Source organism: Coloeus monedula, assembly GCF_965178545.1.
Source record: "Coloeus monedula genome assembly, chromosome: 1".
Taxonomy (NCBI): Eukaryota; Metazoa; Chordata; class Aves; order Passeriformes; family Corvidae; genus Coloeus; species Coloeus monedula.
The window spans coordinates 100,113,685-100,132,229 of NC_138781.1; the positions used below are offsets into that span (position 1 = coordinate 100,113,685).

Genomic DNA, 18,545 nt, shown 5'->3' on the forward strand with positions numbered 1-18,545 from the left:
CCTTGGCAGCAATATTTGCAATTTTCAGTAACAACCAGGAAGTCGGAATGAAGAGCCTCCTTATTAAAGCTGGGAACAACACCAGTCTGAGGGAGAGTAGCTACTCTTACTGTCAGGCTGACTGAAAAGTTGAGGCAGGATGTGAAGATGGCAGTGGCATTCAGTGAAGTATGAAGCTGTCCTGCACTCAGGCTCAGGGTGCACAAGTTAAGCACCAGCTCTGAGGAAGGGTGACAGGTCACACTGGGTAAGTTTCATACTACAAAAAAATCCCAAATCCAGCCTGTAATCACGCCTGGGCATGTCCATGGGGCTAGTGCTGCTGAGGGACCCAAGTTGTGTATGGATGTGACATGAGGATGTGGGGATCCAAACTGGCCTGAAATACAGGCGAAGCCATCCAACGTATCTAAGACCAGAGCGAAGGAAACATGTTTTACCTCAGACAAAACTGAAGGGAAACAGGATGCTGGATCGGTGACAGAGCCTCACCGAGAGAAGGGGAAGGCGCAGCTCCCTGTGCCCCAGCCCACCTGGAAGCAAAGCAGGGCGGTGCCACAGGGAAGACGCCTCGCTCCAAGCCCCGCGGTAGAACTCTCCCAAGGCAGGGCGAGGGACTCCTGCGACAGCCGGGAGGTTTTGAGGAGCTGTGAGAGCGCACCTGTGGCAGGAGCGCTCCCGCCCGGATCACCTCACGGGCTGCGCGGGAAAAGCGGCAGCCGCGCGCCTCCGGCCTTCGGGCACTGCCGCCTGCCGGGCTCAGCGAGGGTGTGCGACTTCCCGGGCAGCCCCTGCCTGCCGGGACACCGGCGGGAGAGGGCAGGGTGCTCGGGCGGTCACAGCGCTGGCCAGGGCCCCGGCACAGCCGCGTTGTGACGGGGTGTAACTCAGCCCGCGCTCGGCGCTGGGTGTGCCCGCGGCAAAGGCGCTTTAGCCGGGCACAGGCAGCTCTTCGCCGAGCCGGGGCGTCAGTCGGCTTTACCATAGCGGCGCCAGGATAATTCAGCTTAGCTGTTTGGAAAAAAATCTTTACTGCGAGGGTGGTGAGGCATTGGAACAGGCTGCCCAGGGAGCCTGAATCACAAAATCACAGATTGTTAGGGTTGGAAGGGACCTCTAGAGATCATCTCGGCCAAGGCCCCTGCCAAGGCAGGGTCGCCTGGAGCAGGCTTCACAGGAACACGTACGGGTCGGTTTTGAATGTCTTCAAAGAGGGAGACTCCACGACCTCCCTGGGCAGCCCTGACCGGCCCATCTCTGCCACTCTCAATTTAAAGGTCCTTCTCATGTTAAGGTAAAACTTCTTGTTTTTTAGTTTACGGACATTGCTTCTAGTCCTGTCTCACTGAAGAGTCTGACAGCTCCCTGAGTCTCTCCTCATAAAAAGTGCTGTAGACACCTAAACATCTTTGTGGCCCTGTGCTGTACACTCTCCAGTAGTTCCTTGTCTTTCTTGTACTGGAAGTGTCCAAGGCCAGGCTGGATCGGATTTTGAACAACCTTGTCTAGTGGTCCCCAGGGCAATGGAATTGGAACTAGATGATCTAGAAGGTCCCTTCCAACCCAAACCGTTCCAATGTGGTTCTACGTTGCAAGTAAGCGATTATTCGCTCGTCGCCCCGCACACCGGCAGCCGCGCAGCCCGCCTCTGCCAAAGGTGGCGAACGCTGGGGTGACCACCCCAGGGAGGGAGCAATAGAGAAGCTGCGGCTCGGGAGCCCGGCACCGACAGCAGCCCGACCGCGTCCCGCCGGGGCTATCCCGGCACCGCCCCCGTCCCGCCCCGCCGGTCACATGGCAGGGTGGAGAGGCGGTGAGAGGGGGCGGGGCACGACGGCAAAGTCCCGCCCCCGGCCGCCACGGCCGCCGCCAGCCTGCCCGTCTGCTTTGAGTGGCATTTCCCTCCGCCAATCAGAGGTCGATTGGGCGGGAGGGGCGGGGCGGCGGCGGGAGGTGATAGGGCCTGCGGCGGGGCCCTGGCGGCGTGTGGGCTCGCAGTTTGTGGTGTGTACGGTGTGGGACAGGACGGGACCGGACCGGACCGGACAGGACAGGACATGGTGGGCTCCAGCGAGACGGGGAAGGAGCCGTGGCGGGGCTGCTACTACCGCCTGGAGGAGGTGCAGAAGCACAACAACAGCCAGAGCACCTGGATCATCATCCACCATCGCATCTACGATGTCACCAAGTTCCTGGACGAGGTGGGTGCCCGCGTTGCCGAGACGCTGAGGGCACCGGAGCCCCGCGGGGCGGGGTGGGCTCGCTGGCGGCTCCTCGGCTCCCCGCGCTGTGCACCTGGCGGGCTCCCGTCTGCTTGTCCCGGCCCGCGGGTGCGGCACGGCGGGAGCCACCCTTGGTGCCGCGATAGCGCCCTGGAGGAAGAGCTGCGAGCCGGGCCCGGGCTCCGGGCGCCTCTCGGGCAGGAGAAACGCGGGAGTGCCGAGCGTGCCGGGCACGCTGCGGTGTCATCCGCTGTCTGCCCGCGCCCGCCTAAACTTTCGGCCTTGGAATTTGAATTTCCACTAAATGACGACAAGGAGAAAGAAAATGGAGTCAGTACTGAGGCTCAGATAGGCGGGCTGGCTGTGTGAATCTTGGGTACCAGGAGTGGGCCTGAATCCATCTGCTTCTTGCTTTGGTGTGTCAACTGAAAACAGAATTAAAAGTGAAGACTCAGCTGGGAGCCAGAGCCATATTCTCTTGTGAACTAAAAGTTCAGCAACTCCTCTCTTCCCACTATTATAGTGTGTGTTATATTGGAATAGGAAAGAAACTTGATAAAGTGGAAGGAAAGTATCAACCTGCAGAATATCACAGATCTTTGGGTTACTCTAATAGTCACCGGATCACAAAATTGGTTTGGAAGAGACGTTAAAGCTCATCTCATTCCAGCCCTGCTGCCAAGGGCAGAGGCAGCTTCTACTAGACCGGGTTACTCCCAGCTCCTGTCCTTGATCACCTCCAGGGATGGGGCATTCTCTGGGCAAGCTGTGCCAATGCCTCACTACTGTCACTGTAAAAAAATTCTTCCTTATATCCAGTCCTTGGTAAAGCCTTGGTCACAGCAGCTTGTGTTCCTATCTGCCAAATAAGTGTATCCTGGGTGGTCTTTTTTTGCAGGATGTGGCATTACATACAGGCAGCCAGGTTCAGAAAATTAGGGCTGCTCTCACTGCTGCACTAATCCACTCAGTGCAGGGATGCAGTGTGGTGCTGCGAAGCTGCACCAGTTCAAACTCTAGTGTAGAGCACTAGAGTCAAGTTCAATTCCTTTGGTTGTGTTTTGTTGGACTTTTTTCCTTTCCCAGTTAGCGGTTGATGTTTTTGATCTCTGACAGACAGTGAGCAGTTGATGTAATCATTGATAGTCGTGGTTAATAAAGAAGCATTTTAGTTATTGGACTGAAACATTCTTCTGTGGAGATGCAGAAATAAAACTACCATGGAGGTTTTTTTTTCGGTAATTGAATGGAACTGGGATTTAGATATTTTGAGTTTTCTCCCTTGCTCCCTATTCCCAGTCTGCAAAGATAAAATCACAGGATCAATTAAGTTGGAAAAGACCTCTGAGATGTCGTCCAACCTTTGACCAAACACCACTGTATCAACTAGACCATGGCAGTAAGTGCCACATCCAGTCTTTCCTTAAAACTATCAGGGACAGTGACTCCACTACCTCCCTGGGCAGTCCATTCCAATGTCTAATCACTCTTTCTGTGAAGAAACTCTTCCTAAAGGCAACCTAGCATCCAATTAAAAAGTGTATGGTAGACTTACATTAATTCCATCAAAAAGACAGTTTAGATAGGTAGAGATGTGACAGATTTCAAGCATCACTAGTTCTGTAGCCCCATCTTGATTTTTATGTTTGTAAACACATGCGATTCACAGGAGAAACTGAACATTTTGCAAAGGAGGGTTGACAAGCAATTTTTCAAAGGCAGTGTTGGCACAGGTAGTATTTCATTCTTAAGCGGTGTGTCAGTGCAAATTGTTTGGCTTTTCAGCAAGGCAGATTGTGAAACTGATCTACTGACTCTTCCTTCATTATTTTTCATCTAGTTCTGCCCCTGGTTGTCTCCATACATTAGTTATGGACATCTCTGTATGGTTATGCAGTCAGGGCCAATTTAATTATAGAAGCTCTGGAGGAGAAAACAGCTTTTCATGTAGTCTGCAAAAGTGAATTGTCTTTTGGAAACTTGATCAGTTTTGATTGATACATAATTGTATTGTATATTGTCCAGATTGAGGAGGCGGCAACAAAAAGACCCACGACTCAGAAAAACCCTAAACCTAATCTAACATGAGAAAAAAATCCAGGATCTCGTGAGCTTTTAAGTAGTTGCACAGCCCCTTCTTTCAGTACATCTGGTGAAATTAAAAAAATATTAAGAGGCGCCACCTTCTGTAAATTTCTCCAAGAAAATCTCATTTTCATCCTTCAGGACAGCACTGATAATTCGGCAGCATATCAAAAGAATTCCCTTTTTAAGCATTTAAATAGTTAGGTTTTGGACAACTGGGGGATATCTTGAGATGCTCTCGTACAGGTAAGTCAGACTTCATCCTCATGTTAAGCTTTCAATAGAACATGGCTGGTTTTGAGCTGAAATTTCAAAGACATTCTGAGATAATGAATGAGATTGTTGAGAATAGTTACCCAAAGTATCTTAAGTGAGGCTACAGCCCCAGGGAAAATTTTTGGATATTTTAATGTTCATTGTGTTGGTGATTTTTGTTATGGAACTCTTGGACTAAGATACTTCATAGGGCACTTTTTTAACCTTTTATTTTTTAATGCTTTTGGTAGTTAGTTAACTTATCAAGTGTTATGTTAATTCTTTTGACACTGTCAGACACCGTGAGGCATTTCCATGTGATAGCTGAGGAGACATTGGAGCTAGCCTCTTGCAGGTTCGTTCCAGAGTACAGTAAACCCTCCTCAAAGTGGGGATTATGTTAACTGTTTCAATAGTGTTACGGGTTAAGCTCAGGTTTATTTCTTGTGGCTCCTTTCAGGAGTAGAAAAGCTTAGCATATTTTAAGACTTATGTGTGGGCCACTGAAATTTAAGTCCAGTAGTATTAAGAAGGATGCACTGCTAAAGCATAACCTCACTCATGCTCTTGCCAAGTAGTACATAAGTATCAATTTACTGGGAAGTGAATAAATGGGAGCAGCAGCTAAGCTCACCAGTCCCATTTCTTAAACCAATAACTGCATTAACCTATGGAAATATTTTCTTATTAATAATGAAGTGGAAAACTTTGTGGTGCTTCAGTCTTGAAGACACCTTGGATGCTCTTGTATTAATACAAGTGGAAGTGTGGTACTGCTTTTCACTCCATTACAGTAGTTAAAGGCTGTACTCCCTCTGTTTAGTTGTTGTGTCTTCATGGAGTTTGCAGATGTTTAGTGGAACTTGTTTGGTTTTGGGGAACAATCAGCCTCTGTGAACACTTGATTGAAGTTAGATAGTAAATGGGCTGGGGGTGGTGACATGTATGTGTTGGGAGTAGCAGGGCAGAGTAGGAGTGGAGGCTTTGCATGGTGTGATCCATATTAGCTTGGTTTCCTAAAGGATAAGGCTTAAAAAAGATCATAGAAAATATAGAAAAAGTGCTGAAGGAGGAAACAGTTGTGTGCTCTGATATCTTATCCTTGGAGTTACTGAAGATTCCAGCAACTGCTTTTTTTACTCAGGGTTTGGGGTTTTGTTGGTTGGTTTGTTTTTTTTAGTGGAAGATATTGGGGAAAATTCATAGTTTGAATATTCATCTCAGAATTTTCTTTGATTTTTCCAAGTCTAGAAGAAGAAATCAAGAGACCTCAGCTTTCAGAATACATTATTTGAAAGGTCTTATCAAGAAAGAGAATTCTTGAAACCAGAAGCTTTTATGTCATATGTCATTAAAGGCAGTCAGACCTGTGTTGCAGAAGCTTTGGGAAACCTTTTCCTTAGCTTCAGCTCTTGTGGTCTAATCCCAGGGAGTACCCATGTACCACGAAGTGGCTCACTCGCCCTCCTGCCCTGTACATGGGGAGGAGAATCAGAAAGAGGTCAATTTTTTGGGTTGATATAAGAACAGTTTAATAGTTGAAATAAAGTAAATGTAATAACAATAGTTGTAATGATTAGGAGAGAGAAGGATAAAACCCAACAGAAACAAATGGTGCATCATACACGTGTTCACCACTCACTGACCAGTGCCCAGCCTGTTCCTGAGCAGTGATTGGTGGCTCATGGCCAACTCCTCCCAGTTTATGGATGGAGCATGACATGCTATGGTATGGAATATCCCTTTGGCCAGTCCGGGTCAGCTGTCCTGGCCGTGCTCCCTCACTGGCAGAGCATGGGACACTGAAAAGTCCTTGACATAGGTAAGCACTACTTGGCTGCAACCAAAACATCAGTTTATTAACAACATTATTCTCATGCTAAATCCAAAGCACTGTACTGTACCAGCTACTGAGAAGAAAATGAACTGTATCTCAGCTGAAACCAGGATAAGATCCTATGTCATTTAAAGGAAAATAGCTACTAGAAGTGCTTGTGTACTCACAGCAGGATGTCATGGCTATATCTGCATTGTAGCTTATTACATATATTAATAACATTAAATGTCAATGAATGGACAGAGTATGTTGGCAATGCTCTATAGTATTTCCCCATAATTTTAATAAAGTCATCCCTCTAGACAGGTTTTGACATCAATCTAATGAGATAAACAAGAGTAGCTGGACCTATTAAAATGAATGATCTGTGTCTTGATTTACTTGCTGTTGTGGTGAGGTTCTTGTGGGAACTTGATTGGATTCCTTAAGCTAGGCAAAAAAGCTGACATGTATAGGAATATCTCTACTAGAGAGGAGTTTCTTGTTCTGAAAGCCAACATTTAATATTAATCTAATACAGACTTTGTTTAGGTTACTTCAATTGTTGGTAGTCTCAGAATACAGCAAAAAAATTGGTAAATAATTTTTTTTTCCAGAAGGTATGAACTTGTGCTTCCATAGCACTTTTCCTAAACTTTTCCTGGAATGGACAGCTCCCACTAAATGTGTTTTGTAACACTGATCGAATAAAGTGCTAAAAGCAAATATTGTTTTACTGCGTCAGGTTGAAAAATGTTCTCTCCCCTATGTGGCAATAAGTTACATTCATTCAGTGTGATGGTGTTGGGGAGGAGTAGCATAATGCCTTCCATGTTTAAAGTCATGATCAGCTTGCAGTGAAAGATGCCTGTATTGGCACATTTGAAGTCTGCGAGTGAAACGTGGGAATTGTTACTGCAGAACCTTGCAGTTTGCAGGTTAAACCCAGTGTTAACGCTTCCTTAAGCCCTGATGAAGCTTACAGGAGAATTTGAAAATGCTTTGAAAAACAGCACTTCTTAGCACTTTTATGCAAAGCTCTGCAAGCTGTAACTGTTTTGTAAGTGGGGAAATGGGCATTGTTGTGGTTTAACCTCAGTGCCCGGCAGCCCCTTGCTCACTGCTCCCCACAGCCCGTTGGTGGGATGGGGAAGGGAATCAGGGAAAAAAGATAAAATGTGTGGAATGAGATAAAAAAAGTTTCATAACTAAAATAAAATATAGTAACTACAATAAAAAGGGAGACAAAAAGAGATGCTAACCATGTCCAGCCCATTGCCAAGCAGCAAGCTGCAGCTCCCAGCCAACTCCTCCCAGTTTGTTTGCTGGGCATGATGTTCTGTGGTATGGAATACCTTTGGCCAGCTGTCTTGGCTGTGCACCTTCCTGGCTTCTGTGCACCTTCATGCTGGCAGAGCATGGGACATTGAGAAGTCCTTGAATTAGGATAAGTGCTACTTAGCAACAACATCAATGTCTTATCAACATTATTCTTGTACTGAATCCAAAGCACAGCACTGTACCAGCTTCCAAGAAGAAAATGGAACTCTATCCTAACTGCAATCAGGGCAGGCACCAAGCTACTGGATATTTCTTTTGCACTTCATCTAGAAGCCTAATGATAGTTTTCAAAAATAAACTGTCAGAGAGAGATCTTCTTACCTAGGCTCCTGATATTTTATATGAGCAGACTATTTAAGTTCCAGGACCAAAATTGATAATAGAAATAATTTGGAGGACTCTTTTCAGACTACATAAAAATGCCCTTGAAATAAGCAAGCATTTGTCTGTCCTGCATATTAAGGCTGAGGTTCTCTGGGTGTTCCTGGCTCTGCCACTGCCCCCTTTCTGCTTTTCATTCCTGTAGTGCAGACAGTGAAATGCGAGTTTATACGACTGCCTCTAACAGAGACCTTTGATCTCCCTGAAAGTTAGATTGGACCCTAAACTTTGTTCCCCCTGTATAGGAAGGGAGAGGGCACAGGAGTTGCAAATTAAGGTAGTTATGCTTTAATAGAGTCTTGAACTATGACACTGAGAAATCAAAATGGCTATAGCAGGGGGGAGAAAAGGTGGCATTCAGGATGAGGTAAAATGGACTTTTGACCCAGATGAGAGCAGCAAGATTAACTGCTTATTTGCCTTATCTAAAACTTTCTAATGTGCTACTGTTAGGAATTAGTCTGTGCTCTGTGCTAATGCTGGTTCTACATAGGCATCTGTTATTCCTGTAACTTAGATTATTTATTGTACTGGGAATGTCCTAGGAATGAGCTAGGCTATCTTAATTTATCATCAAAAGCTTCTTCATTTCCCTTGAACTACAGTTTTACCTGCAAGAACTCTTCAATTACTTTTATCAACAGGATTTTGGTTTAGGAGTTACTATCTGTATAGCCTTGTGGGCTTTCCAGTTCCAGGGTCTATCCAGAGGATCTTCATTAAAGTAGCAGTTCTGGTAGCAGGCTTTGTTTACCAAACAGAATCGTGAACAAAGGCCTTGTATAAACAAGCTTTGGGAAGCTCATCCAACCATGAAAGATGCTCATCTTTTGATAGAAAAGTCAGTTCTTGCCCTTTATGTGAGGCATTACAGTTGCTCTCTTTCATTAGGTGAGGTGAACTCTGTTCATTAATTGCATGAATTATGTGCCAGTTATTTACAGAGGGTTTGTAAGTTCATATGGTTAAGCAGAGGTGGCAGCTAAAAGCAAAGTGTTTAGCTTCAAAGTCCTTCCATCAATGTCTAGTAGGTTATTATTAACATTATCTGGTAGGTGGCTTAAGTTTGGAATTCTGTGTGTGATCGTCTGTACTTAGCCTTGCTCATGTCATAAAAAATAATACCAGCTTTCCAGCTGTAGTGCCAGAGGTCAGGGTGAATTTGTCCTTTTCAGCTGATCTGTGATAGTCAGAGGCTTGGTAGAGAGGATTGGTTGCTGTCTCTGTCTTGATGCTAATATTGTGGTTTTTTAGACAGAGGGATCAGTTGCTAATTAGACCAAAAACTAGTTCTACAGAGAAAAGCTGGAGTGCCTCTGTGGTGCTGCCCACATAGCTACGTGAGTGCTTTGTAGTGTCACAAGGGAGGGATTTGGGAACACAAGTTGGTACGTGATCATTTGTAGCTGGCAACCTGCAAGTAGTTTGTTAAAGTACTCCGTGAAGTAATTTTAATGTAGATGCAGTTACATTGGTAGGTATCCACTTGTTTGGCTGGATGGTGAATTTTTTTTTGTGAGCTGGTGTAAACCATGTGATCTTGATGACTTGCTGGAGTAACTGGTATTTTATGTGTTTGTGTGAGTGGCCTTTGGTTGCAGTGCAATGCATGAGTTTACACACCGCTTATGGTGCTGGTGCTTTATGGGTAGTTTAACTTTGGGGCCTTTTGCTGTTTGTTGATACCTTGTTTGTTAAGCATGTTTGCCAAGGAGTTGTGCCACCTTTTCTGCTGAAGTTGGTACATATAATTTTCTATTTTGGGAGGCACAATTCTTTAGCATGGTATTAAAAAACTCAAACCCACGTTGCTGAAGAAATTCCATGAAGGTTTAGTTGAGACAATGTCTGGGAGTGCTGGTTAGACCCAAGTTCAGTTTAAGTGCCATTTCAAGGCCTTGAACTTGAGTGTTCTCTCAACTTTTGTCCAGTCCTTTTCCTGAGTACTTACCAGAATGGATTCAAGGACAGGATTTTGGTGAGCATGCCATATTTGCAGGTTGCTTGCATAATCTTTATTCTGCTTGTACTCTTCTAACTTATTTTTTGGCTCAGCTGCTGCATCTAATCTCTGTATCAGTTGCTTAATCTCACTTTTGCTTAGTCATGGTAGGGAGCCTTTACCCTAATAGCTGTGGTATCTTGGCTCTTTAAAAAGTGTTGTGTTGGGGTTTTTTGTGTTTTTTTTTTTCTCCTCAACTTCCTAAATCTGTTAAATGTCTGCCTTTAATGCAAAGATTCAAGTTTTGGAGTTCTGGTACAGCAGGAAGCTCACAGTAGTAGTTTGCTTCATCTGTATAAACAAATACTGGTTTTGTTAGAAGAGAAGGTTTGATAGGAGATTAATGGATTTGAAGTAAGTGCTAACCTGAATTGCCTAGACTGGTAGAAATGTTTATGCCATTTCTTTAATCTGTGGGCTTTTTGGTCAGCTGTGCTCCCCACAAGATTACTCTAAATAGTAGATATTTTGCCTAGTTTCTGTAATTTTATATCCTGTAGTCAGAAGCATTAAAAATTGAATTGAGGCTCCAAAGCCTTTTATTTCCTCTGCTGCTGGTAAAGTGCTAATATCTATTCCATGGTCACCTTAATCCAAGGCAGTACTAGTAAGTGCTTTCAAGTTGCTTACCTAATCATTCCCAATGTTTATGTAGTAGTTTCCTACTTGAAAGTTGAGTGGTGAATTTTTATGGCATGTTACCTATTACATAAATGAGTAACTTGGAGCTGAGGAAATGCACTGGACTAAAAGATGTGATAGATCTTGCAGTATATACAGGCAGTTATTTGATAGATAGACAGAAATGGAACTTCATAAAATCCCCAAAGTGCATCCTGAGAAAAATAGAAGTTGATGGAGACCAGGGGTTTATGTTAAGGGAATGGTGATAGATTGAGGTATTAGAAGATACTGGGAGATGACTTCTCTGCGTCCTCAGGGGTTTTATCAGCAATGTGGTTTTGGGATTCCATAGTCTATGAAAACCAAATTGCTATTCTGGGGTCTTGAATGGGCTTTCAGTTGTGCTTAAACACTTCCAAAGTATCTGGCAAACTTGATATTTGTACCATAATTTGTTTTGGAAAGGCCCCTTAAAGTTATCTGGCCTAGCCCCCAGCTGAAACCAGGATTAACTAGAAGGTTAGGTTCCTTAGAACCTTGCCAGCCTGTTTTGCCAATGCTTGATTGTGCTTCTTGTGAACAGATTTTTTGTTTTATCTTCCTGGAATGTTCTTGCTGCAGCTTCTCCTTTTGGCTTTTATCCTTCTGCTTTATAAAGCATTGCTTGGATGAAAAATATGCATTTCCTAAAGAAGTGAAAACACAGAATGTAACTTCAGATAATAGTTGGGCTTTAAAATACAGACTGATTCCCACACAACATTCCAAATGCTTTAGTTGCAAGGGGTAATGCCTCTTATTGCTTCTTTGCCAATGAAATAGGGACTTAGCTTTCTTGGTTTTGGCTTCAGAGAGTACATAAAGCTCTCTAGTTATTCAGAAAGGCTTACGTTTGCTCTAGAAAGTCTAGAAGCTGATTTTTTTTTTTTTTTTAAATTTTAGAAATGTAAAAATGCAGAATTTCCATTTCTAGAATATGAAATGTATTTCACTAACAAATTCAAACTCATTAAAAATTGCAGCACCCAGGAGGTGAAGAGGTCCTTAGGGAGCAAGCTGGAGGAGATGCTACTGAGAACTTTGAAGATGTTGGCCATTCCACAGATGCAAGGGCAATGTCAGAATCCTTCATTGTCGGGGAACTTCATCCTGTGAGTATATGATAGTGTCCTTACTTTTGTGTTTACTGTACTGTTTTTGCATCTAGTTACATGTCTGGTAATTACTTTAAAATCGAGAAAAACTGCTGGTTTGGTTGGATGCTGGTCCTGCACCTGTTTGTGGATGCACCTAGGTTTGAGATAGTTCCTTCAGCGTGAAGGGATATGATTGGTGCAGCATAAGGATGGTCACATCTTTTGGTGATTTAAATTGTCTTACAGCTTAGTTCTTGAATAAACTGAATATGGAATCATGTCATTTCTGATGTACCCTGTCAGCTTTCTAATGAGACTCCGTAACCCCTGAAGGTGGTATGTCAGAATGTCTAGACCTTTTCTTATGCCAAATGACTACTTAACAACCACTTTCATGCTTTCACCATTGTAAATATGTATCTGCCAGGCTTCCATCTGTATCTAAAAGTACAATCCTGGCTCTTCATATATATGTTTAGAAAATGGTTATTATAAACATTGTACTTCCAGTTTGTTGCTCTGTCTTCCCCTCTCTGGCTCCTGCCATTTTTAGCTGTATGATGGTTCCCTGCTTGTGGTTGTCAGGGTTGTTTATGATCAGTTCCCACTGGATCATCTGTCACTTCCTCTTTTCTATACTGTCCATACAATTTCCCGTACGTTTAACAAGCACCTTTCTGCTGTCGTAAGTTTTAAAGCATTTCTTTCTAGCTACAGAGCTGCTGCCTTGGCTTCCTTCAACTAGGCCATAGTTAAACTCTCCTGCATCTTAATAGCTGAAAACCACTGTTTTGAGGTTTAGGCTGCTAGTGTGCCCATCTGCTCTACTGCCCATTCCTGCCTCTTCTCTTCTCTTCTCTTCTCTTCTTGTTTCATGTATGTTTTGTCCTGCATTTGGGGTAAAAATCACTGTTTTGAGTAGCCTATTTCACAGTAAGATTCCCAGTCTTGTTTGTCTCAGGTTGTCTCTTGATCGTGTAGCTTCTCCTAATGAGAAATAACTTGGCCCTGATGCACATTTGTGGCTTTGCAGGCTTGCCATCTATTTCTGATGCCACTAATGCTCTTAGCCTGGCTATCAGTCCAGTTCTTCCTTGTTTGGCAAGTGCCTGTTTTCATTTGATATGAAACAAACAGCTTGGTAGTTTAATGTACAAATACAGCACTGACAGGATTATGTACTGTTGGGCTTTTTTGCAGTGAATGTGACTGTGCCAAGGAGAACTTTGAGTTTATGAAAGATCCATAGAATTTGGGACCTTTGGTCCAGTGGACATTGGACCACAACCAGTTAGTTGACTTTACCTGATAATACAAGTACACTAAGTGGAATTAATATGATTGCAATCTATGTATAAGCTAAGGTTATGTATTCTCTAGAGACAAAGGAAAGGTATAAACGTGGGCACAAAGAGCAATGAAATTTTTTGGAGGCTCAAGTTTCACTTTTGTTGCATACTGGGAAGTATTATTTAAGGAAGTGATCGATCTTGTTTATGTTAGCTCAAAATTAATCACTGACATCTGCTCTCCTGCAAGTCTGTTTTTACCTAGGGAAAAATACTTGCTTACACATTAACAGAATGAATTGCAAACTGAATTTAGTGATAAATGGTATGGGTTTGGTTTTGGTTTTAATGCTTTCGGATTTTGTCTAAATGTTTCTTGCTTGTTTTTCTTGCAGGATGATAGAGCCAAGCTTCAGAAACCAACAGTAAGTGTGTTTCTTGAAATGCCACATTGTTTCTTTTAGGAATTACAAACAGTGTCTGAGTGTCTGTGTATAAATGGTATACCACCAGAAACAGAAATAATTCCATTTAAGCGTGATGTTTCAGGTTATAAATATCTTAGACCCATTGATACTGCTTCAAATTATTCTTCCCCTTAACTGTTATTTTCTTTAATTTGTGTGGCTTCATACCAGGAGGTTACTAAGTGTAATGGCATTATACTATAGCAAAAAGGTGACTAGAATCAGTCAGTGGTCTTCTAGTGTTTAGTTTAAAGAAAAACAAAACAAAAAACCAGTTTATTGGTTGAACAGATTAAAGTAATAAGTGTTTGTGGGAGGAAAAATGTGATGCTTAACGATATATCTGTCATGCTAGTAGATCAAGAATGTAGAGGCGTTCAGTGTATCATAAATCAGTTAAATTGCAATTGTGAACCCTTTTCAAGGTGAAATTACTGTTTACTTCTTGACTATTTCAGTAGATTCTGCTGAGTGTCCTATCAATGCAGTATTGCACTTATTTTCTAATGTTTTTTTCCATCCTTAATAGAATTAATCTGTGGTGGCACTCAGCTATCAAACTCATAAAATTCATATGTCCTTTAAGGGAGAAGGTGCTTCAGGGAGTAATTTGTACAGTTGCTGCCGCTGTGTTCAGAGAGGATGTTTGCACTGGGCTTACAAGTACAGCAGCATACTTAGAAAATTATTTTTAAATGAAGCTTAGTAAGAATAAGATCTTAATCTTGCTGTTTTGACAGATTGTTTCTTAGAAGTAATCACTTTTGTAAGATCTTCCAATGACATGAATCAGTTAAAGGAAAGGAGGAAAATTTTATATATATATATATATATATATATATATATATATATATATATACACACACTTGCACTGAAGTGCTCACTATACTAGTTATTAATTTTATTATTAAGGCCTGGAATTAGTATACTAATAAAAATAAGAAATGGAATAGTGATTGGAATTCTGAGCTTCTTCCCACCAAGAACAGTATCTGCTGTTCAGATTTCTTTTGAAATTCAGGGCAGTTTACACTTAAGCTGTAAGAGCAGTAATGATAAATGCAACTGAGAACAGGCTGCCTAGTGCAAGCTGTAGCAGATAATCCTCTGAGTAAGCTCACAGGAATTTACCAAACTGAAGTGCTTAGAATATTAGTTGGGCCAGTGCATAGTCAGATGGGAGTTAAGGTGTATCCTCATAGCTAGCGACACTACGCTTGTTCTCCATCATTCCAGAAGGAAGTTGGGATGCTTTTTTGCAGCAGGATGGGTGGCTATAGAAAGACAGTTTCATTTTGCATTATACTCTGGGTAGGTATGTGACAAGTTAGGTAGGTTCTGTGCCCTGTCTCTGTAGGAGCTGTCAGAAGGCCTTGGGCTTTCAAATGTCCTTCTTGTCCTTGTACTGTGTTTAAAGTACCCTCAGTGCACATGTCCAGTGTCGTGGAGTTTAAAATTAAGTTTTTATGAGCTGGGCCATATTTCTGTTACTGTCTTGATGTGGGGGAAGCCATCCCCTGGGCCTGGATGTGGCATGTCTGTTACAGAAGGTGTTAGCCTTGGTAATGTGGGCATCTGTTCTTCCATGCTGTTTGGCTTTGGGGTTAGTTTTTCATTGAGATGTTCACAAAAGCAAAAGAGATGTATTCTCTGAGTCATATTCTTTTATGCACGGTATTTGCATGTGTAAACCTAGGATGATTTGGGTGCTTGCAAAAGTAGCATGCTTAAACCTCTGAGAGGGTGTTGGAAATCCTTCTGTCTTTAAATTAATTGCAAATGTTCTGATACCGAAGCAAGTAGTTTTGCAGTGACTGATCTTGTACCACTAAATTTAGGTAGAGTTTTAATGCTTGGATCTTTAAAATGCACTTAGGGTCATGCACAATTAGAGTTATTCAAATTAATATGTCTTCATATAAACCATGCACACGTGCCCAACTGGGATTTGACCTTGCAGTGCTGCTTTTCCTATGGAAACTGAACAAGAAATCCAAATCAATATAGCTATAACAGCTATAACAATTTGACTTGATTCTTACATAGTCTGAAACACCACACTAAAACCCCTGAGTTTAATAAGCCTTGTAGATGTAAATTAGTAGCTTTTTTAATGTAGTTTCGATAGAAAAAATATTTGTGAAATCATTCAGAGTCCTTTCAATTAGATTTTAGTGAAGTAAAGGATTTTTGTCTTTTAGGTGACTAAAACTTCTCAAATGTTACCTGAAGTTGCAGTTAGCTTCATAGAAAACTTGAAGCAAAATTCTTCTTGTTGATACTGTTTTAGAAACTTGATGCAATGTTGGCGGTGGAAACTGCTGCTGGTGACCTTATAATGCAACAGAACTGCTGTAGGAATTAGGAGAAAATGCTTCCCAAATACATGCACTGAGTTGTTTCTGAGTTAGTCCCACTTGATGAGTTTTGAGAAACTGTGGGGCTAGTTAAGATGGAGTGGGTTGTCTTCCTGAAGTAATATCTTCTTATGCTTTGCTTTCCAGGAAACTCTTATTACCACTGCTCAGTCTACTTCCAGGTACAGTATGACATCTGATGTCAAACTTGAAGTTCCTCATGATTGTGTTTCTGAAGCTTAGAAAGCTGAATAGCTTTTATCTGCTGAAAGCTGAGATGTTGGGGGGTGGTGCATGAAAATTTCTGTTCTGTGTAAAGTGCAAGCTGGCGTCTATGTACCGCTTTACCAGTGTGTCAGCTGACTAGGTAGATGCTTTTCTCACATTGACAGGTGTCAATATCTACCAAATGGTTTGTTTTGCACAGGCCTTTATTTCTGAAGCCTGCCACAGGAAGGGAAGACACTTAGTGCCATTGCCAACTTACTGACATGGATGCCTCACTTTTAAAATTTGCTACCACTGTTGCACCTAAGGGAAATAAGAGGATTCTGTATATAAGAAGGAAGATCTGTCAGAATTGGGAGGGGACTGAAAAACACTTTACAAAGTTGGATTCAGTGGTATTCCAAAGTTATAACCTGCTGACAGTGGCCTACTGCTGAAGCCTCAGAGGACTCTTCCATGACCCTCTGGGTGGGGAGTTTGGCTGCTTAGAAGTGTGATGTGATGCTGCTACTTAAATGGCTTTTGAATGAATGATATTCTGGGCAGGACACCATGACTTTAAATGTATCTAGGGTCTTACTCTTCTCTAGTAAGCAAACTTCTTGTAAGCTCTAGTACAAAGCCTGAACTGTACAAGCTTTTTCAGTTGTCTAGAGTATTACTGGCCAATCCAGGTGTTCTGTTGCACTGAATTTGAAGTATTCATTGGAGTGGGGAGGAAGGACTTCTTTAAGCAATGACCTTTTTTTTCTTTTTATGACTTGCTGATTGTCACTTCCTAAACTGCTTTTTCAAAAACTTCCCTTTTAGCTCATGGTCCAACTGGGTGATCCCGGCAATAGCAGCAATTATCGTGGCCCTGATGTATCGTTCCTACATGTCAGAGTAAGCGCCTTACTGAGAAGTAATGCAAGAAGAGTACATTCTCTGGGAGAAAACACAAAAAACCCTAACCCAATATCTTTCTGGACAAAAGCCTGATGTCTGAAGAAAAATTCAGGATTTTCAGAAAAACGAAACAATTCTTTTTCTGCTGTGCACTTTTCTTAATGTTGCCTTCATATATGCTGCTGTGAAGTGATAAAAAGGCAGCATTTCTCTTTTTATACAACACTTTTATTCTCTAATGAATTATTTGATAACTGTATTGGTTTCTGTGCTAGAATATTGTTTTGTATGTAACACTGATTCTGGTTTTTTCTCTTCAATCTGTAATAGGCTCATTAGGACTCTCTTTACATATATATTTTACAGCTTTAAAAGACTACCAAAACTGTGTACATGTGCACAACTTAACTATAAAAAAATCTTTTTGTCTTCTTAAATGCAGTATGAATGAAATGCAAGTTAAATGTAATGAATAAAACTGAGTGGAGTTATAGGTACCAAACAGCTATAGTGAGCTGTGGTTTTTTCCATTTTTTTGACAACTGCTCTTACAGCTGTTGTACGTACTCCTATTAGCAAACTGTTCTGTTTGTCTCCCATTGAAAAATTCAGGAGAAATATGAAACTCAGTGTTTGACCCAATTATGTCTGTCTCATTTTTGTGAAAAATAGCTCTTACTTTTTTCTGCCTTTTTGTGAAAAAAAAAAAAAAAAACAAAAACAAAACCTGCTACTAAATAGTACTGTTCCTGCCAAACACTCAGGTCACTAGAATTTGTTCTGGAACTTTTAGCCTTCAATAAAATCTTCAATTTTGTCAAGTACATTGTTAAGGGAAAAAACTGATAAATCTATTTCTGACTCTTCTGTGATGTGCTTTGGTGCTTTACCATGAGGAGGTGACTATTTTCACTGCTAAATACAAGATAACTGTAAGTATGCATTTTGTGGTGAACAGTTTTAGTCATATGTAAATCATGAATAAAAGTTTTAAATGCTTACACCTGCTGGCTCTAACACCTTCATTTCCAAATTCTTTGAAGGCCTTGAAAGGGATGTCCTATTGGGGGACTTCTCAGAAGTGCACTTATAGTAGATCCCATCAGCTCCATATCAAGCACTAGCTTTTGTCCTGTTTTTGCCATGGCTTTTCCTTAGCATGTGGTGAAACAGTTTAAAAATTCAAGCTTATTGGTATTTTTATAGATATCCTTTAAAAAGGATATAATAACTCAGGGTTGGTGTTTAGAGTCACAAATCAAATTTAATTTTTAAAACAACACTTGAGTTCAGATATCTACGTGATGGGGGAAAAAAAAAAGACAGCTTTAGAAAGCTTATCTTCCTCTGTACAAGAATTTCAGATGGATAAGTATGTCCACATCAGCAGATAGGACAGTGCAATTAAAGTGGATCTGTAATGTGAAACACTTGCTGTGAAATGCTTTTTTTCC

At 41.9% G+C, this 18,545-nt stretch overlaps 1 protein-coding gene across 1 annotated transcript; it reads left to right on the forward strand.

The window, feature by feature from the left end:
• The first annotated feature begins 1,958 nt into the window (after positions 1 to 1,958).
• CYB5A (cytochrome b5 type A) lies at positions 1,959 to 18,086 on the forward strand. The gene is made up of 5 exons (XM_082297222.1): positions 1,959 to 2,201; positions 11,749 to 11,877; positions 13,547 to 13,576; positions 16,123 to 16,157; positions 17,014 to 18,086. The coding sequence occupies exons 1-5, from the start codon at positions 2,058 to 2,060 to the stop codon at positions 17,090 to 17,092; spliced, it is 417 nt and encodes a 138-aa protein (XP_082153348.1). The 5' UTR covers positions 1,959 to 2,057; the 3' UTR covers positions 17,093 to 18,086.
• The last annotated feature ends 459 nt before the right edge of the window (positions 18,087 to 18,545 follow it).